General features: G+C 36.5%; 1 protein-coding gene across 1 annotated transcript; it reads left to right on the top strand.

Annotated features, from left to right (window-relative positions):
- The first annotated feature begins 292 nt into the window (after positions 1-292).
- Positions 293-3075, top strand: LOC113294193. Its single transcript, XM_026542604.1, has 3 exons — positions 293-567; positions 1417-1806; positions 2622-3075. Exons 1-3 carry the CDS (start codon positions 293-295, stop codon positions 3073-3075), a joined length of 1119 nt encoding a protein of 372 aa, XP_026398389.1.
- Positions 3076-4328: the final 1253 nt, after the last annotated feature.

The raw sequence follows: 4328 nt of genomic DNA, 5'->3' as shown, positions 1-4328 counted from the left end.
TTTTATTCACATTACTTTCTTGTGTCTCTGTTTTCTAAGTCTTTTCGTCTATTATTATTCTGAATTCCGCCTCTATAATAATAGCTTTCCAAGGTAAATAGATCAAAACGTATGAAGTTGGTATCAGAGCAAGGTTCGTTCTTTTAGAAAAGATTCTTGTGGTTTATGGTTTTCACTAGGTCTCTCTACGTAAAACTTGGTGAGGTGCTCGAGAAGCTAGAAGACGTTAGAAGAACAAGGGAATCAAAGATGGGAAAGTTAGTTGATGATCCTAAGCAGCGAACCACAAACTATGCAAGAAAAGGTGGATGAGCTACAAACAGACACGCAATCGATTCAAGTTACCCATAAGGAATCGAATAGTGGTATTCATTCTCATACACCTAAGCGGAAGGCGAAGAAAAAGACTATGTCTCCGTCTGGTGTTTTTGAAGAAGGAGAAGAAGAACCTCTCAAAGAAGATTGCATCATGGGACGAAGAGTGACTAAGACAAGACGAAGAGATATGAAAGCTTTTCAAATTAGACGTCAAGGTCCAGTTTCCAGCAAAGAGAGATGGTTCAGCAGGTTGAAAGGAACTCTCGAGTTCCTTAACCTCCAATCTAACTTTCACGGGAGTTCAAGTTCTTGAGTGGGGGCGCATGATATATGTGTATCTTCCTCTCTCCGGGAACTAGTGATCCTCAAGAAGGATTGAGGATAGAATTGTAATTTAAGGAAGGAATACTGACTTTTAGGCAATATTCCTAGATAAGGAATACTCCTAGAAAAAGTAATATTCCTAGATAAGTAAATATACCTAGAAAGGGAATATTTCCTAGACAAGGTAATATGTTTAGATAAGGAAATATATACTTAGAAAAGAAATTATTCCTAGATTAGGAATATTCCTAGACAAGGTAATATTCCTAGACAAGGTAATATTCCTAGATATATAAATATACCTAGAAAAGGTATTAATCTTAGATAAGGAAATAGATTCCTATAAGGTTTGGGAAAACGCTAAATCTATAAATAGAGATGTTTAGCTCATAGCTAAGACAATCTAGAGTGTGTGGTTTTACCCCTAGAAAAGGAGGCTTAACACGCACACCTAAAGATAAGTTTGTGAGGCAATTTATTATTGTAAAAGCAAGCTTAGCAAACAGTTTAGGGTTAACTACTGTTTAGAGAGATTGTGAGCGTAACCAAGAGAGAATTGTAAATCGTTTTCTTGTTCATAATCTAGAGAAGATATTTTTATTCACATTACTTTCTTGTGTCTCTGTTTTCTAAGTCTTTTCGTCTATTATTATTCTGAATTCCGCCTCTATAATAATAGCTTTCCAAGGTAAAGAGATCAAAACGTATCAAGTTTGTATCAGAGCAAGGTTCGTTCTTTTAGAAAAGATTTTTGTGGTTTATGGTTTTCACTAGGTCTCTCTACGTAAAACTTGGTGAGGTGCTCGAGAATCTAGAAGACGTTAGGAGAACAAGGGAATCAAAGATGGGAAAGTTAGTTGATGATCCTAAGCATAGCGAACCACAAACTATGCAAGAAAAGGTGGATGAGCTACAAACAGACACGCGGTCGATTCAAGTTACCCATAAGGAATCGAATAAAGGTATTCATTCTCATACACCTAAGCGGAAGGCGAAGAAAAAGACTATGTCTCCGTCTGGTGTTTTTGAAGAAGGAGAAGAAGAACCTCTCAAAGAAGATTGCATCATGGAACGAAGAGTGACTAAGACAAGACGAAGAGATATGAAAGATTTTCAAATTAGACGTCAAGGTCCAGTTTCCAGCAAAGAGAGATGGTTCAGCAGGTTGAAAGGAACCCTCGAGTTCATTAACCTCCAATCTAACTTTCACGGGAGTTCAAGTTCTTAAGTGGGGGCGCATGATATATGTATATCTTCCTCTCTCCGGGAACTAGTGATCCTCAAGAAGGATTGAGGATAGAATTGTAATTTAAGGAAGGCAGTATTCCTAGATAAGGAATACTCCTAGACAAAGTAATATTCCTAGATAAGGAAATATACCTAGAAAGGGAATATTTCCTAGACAAGGTTATATTTATAGAAAAGAAAATATATACTTAGAAAAGGAATTATTCCTAGATTAGGAATATTTCTAGAAAAGGTAATATTCCTAGATATATAAATATACCTAGAAAAGGTATTAATCTTAGATAAGGAAATAGATTCCTATAAGGTTTGGGAAACCGCTAAATCTATAAATAGAGATGTTTAGCTCATAGCTAAGACAATCTAGAGTGTGTGGTTTTACCCCTAGAAAAGGAGGTTTAACACGCACACCTAAAGATAAGTTTGTGAGGCAATTTATTATTGTAAAAGCAAGCTTAGCAAACAGTTTAGGGTTAACTACTGTTTAGAGAGATTGTGAGCGTAACCAAGAGAGAATTGTAAATCGTTTTCTTGTTCATAATCTAGAGAAGATATTTTTATTCACATTACTTTCTTGTGTCTCTGTTTTCTAAGTCTTTTCGTCTATTATTATTCTGAATTCCGCCTCTATAATAATAGCTTTCCAAGGTAAAGAGATCAAAACGTATCAAGTTTGTATCAGAGCAAGGTTCGTTCTTTTAGAAAAGATTTTTGTGGTTTATGGTTTTCACTAGGTCTCTCTACGTAAAACTTGGTGAGGTGCTCGAGAATCTAGAAGACGTTAGGAGAACAAGGGAATCAAAGATGGGAAAGTTAGTTGATGATCCTAAGCATAGCGAACCACAAACTATGCAAGAAAAGGTGGATGAGCTACAAACAGACACGCGGTCGATTCAAGTTACCCATAAGGAATCGAATAAAGGTATTCATTCTCATACACCTAAGCGGAAGGCGAAGAAAAAGACTATGTCTCCGTCTGGTGTTTTTGAAGAAGGAGAAGAAGAACCTCTCAAAGAAGATTGCATCATGGAACGAAGAGTGACTAAGACAAGACGAAGAGATATGAAAGATTTTCAAATTAGACGTCAAGGTCCAGTTTCCAGCAAAGAGAGATGGTTCAGCAGGTTGAAAGGAACCCTCGAGTTCATTAACCTCCAATCTAACTTTCACGGGAGTTCAAGTTCTTAAGTGGGGGCGCATGATATATGTATATCTTCCTCTCTCCGGGAACTAGTGATCCTCAAGAAGGATTGAGGATAGAATTGTAATTTAAGGAAGGCAGTATTCCTAGATAAGGAATACTCCTAGACAAAGTAATATTCCTAGATAAGGAAATATACCTAGAAAGGGAATATTTCCTAGACAAGGTTATATTTATAGAAAAGAAAATATATACTTAGAAAAGGAATTATTCCTAGATTAGGAATATTTCTAGAAAAGGTAATATTCCTAGATATATAAATATACCTAGAAAAGGTATTAATCTTAGATAAGGAAATAGATTCCTATAAGGTTTGGGAAACCGCTAAATCTATAAATAGAGATGTTTAGCTCATAGCTAAGACAATCTAGAGTGTGTGGTTTTACCCCTAGAAAAGGAGGTTTAACACGCACACCTAAAGATAAGTTTGTGAGGCAATTTATTATTGTAAAAGCAAGCTTAGCAAACAGTTTAGGGTTAACTACTGTTTAGAGAGATTGTGAGCGTAACCAAGAGAGAATTGTAAATCGTTTTCTTGTTCATAATCTAGAGAAGATATTTTTATTCACATTACTTTCTTGTGTCTCTGTTTTCTAAGTCTTTTCGTCTATTATTATTCTGAATTCCGCCTCTATAATAATAGCTTTCCAAGGTAAAGAGATCAAAACGCATCAAGTTGGTATCAGAGCAAGGTTCGTTCTTTTAGAAAAGATTCTTGTGGTTTATGGTTTTCACTAGGTCTCTCTACATAAAACTTGGTGAGGTGCTCGATAAGCTAGAAGACGTTAGGAGAACAAGGGAATCAAAGATGGGAAAGTTAGTTTATGATCCTAAGCATAGCGAACCACAAACTATGCAAGAAAAGGTGGATGAGCTATAAATAGACACGCAGTCGATTCAAGTTACCCATAAGGAATCGAATAATGGTATTCATTCTCATACACCTAAGCGGAAGGCGAAGAAAAAGACTATGTCTCCGTCTGGTGTTTTTGAAGAAGGAGAAGAAGAACCTCTCAAAGAAGATTGCATCATGGAACGAAGAGTGACTAAGACAAGACGAAGAGATATGAAAGCTTTTCAAATTAGACGTCAAGGTCCAGTTTCCAGCAAAGAGAGATGGTTCAACAGGTTGAAAGGAACCCTCGAGTTCCTTAACCTCCAATCTAACTTTCACGGGAGTTCAAGTTCTTGAGTGGGGGCGCATGATATATGTGTATCTTCCTCTCTCCGGGAACTAGTG

Source organism: Papaver somniferum, chromosome 7, assembly GCF_003573695.1.
Source record: "Papaver somniferum cultivar HN1 chromosome 7, ASM357369v1, whole genome shotgun sequence".
In the NCBI taxonomy this organism is placed as follows: Eukaryota; Viridiplantae; Streptophyta; class Magnoliopsida; order Ranunculales; family Papaveraceae; genus Papaver; species Papaver somniferum.
The sequence above is the reverse complement of the archived record's forward strand: the minus strand, read 5'-3'. Positions and strand labels throughout refer to the sequence as shown.

Excerpts from the sequence above, each read along its gene's own strand:
- LOC113294193 (XM_026542604.1), top strand. The coding sequence starts at position 293 with ATGCAAGAAAAGGTGGATGAGCTACAAACAGACACGCAATCGATTCAA. Across the intron at positions 568-1,416 it reads AAAGAGAGATGGTTCAGCAG|GTCTCTCTACGTAAAACTTG; the intron begins GTTGAAAGGAAC and ends GGTTTTCACTAG. Across the intron at positions 1,807-2,621 it reads AAAGAGAGATGGTTCAGCAG|GTCTCTCTACGTAAAACTTG; the intron begins GTTGAAAGGAAC and ends GGTTTTCACTAG.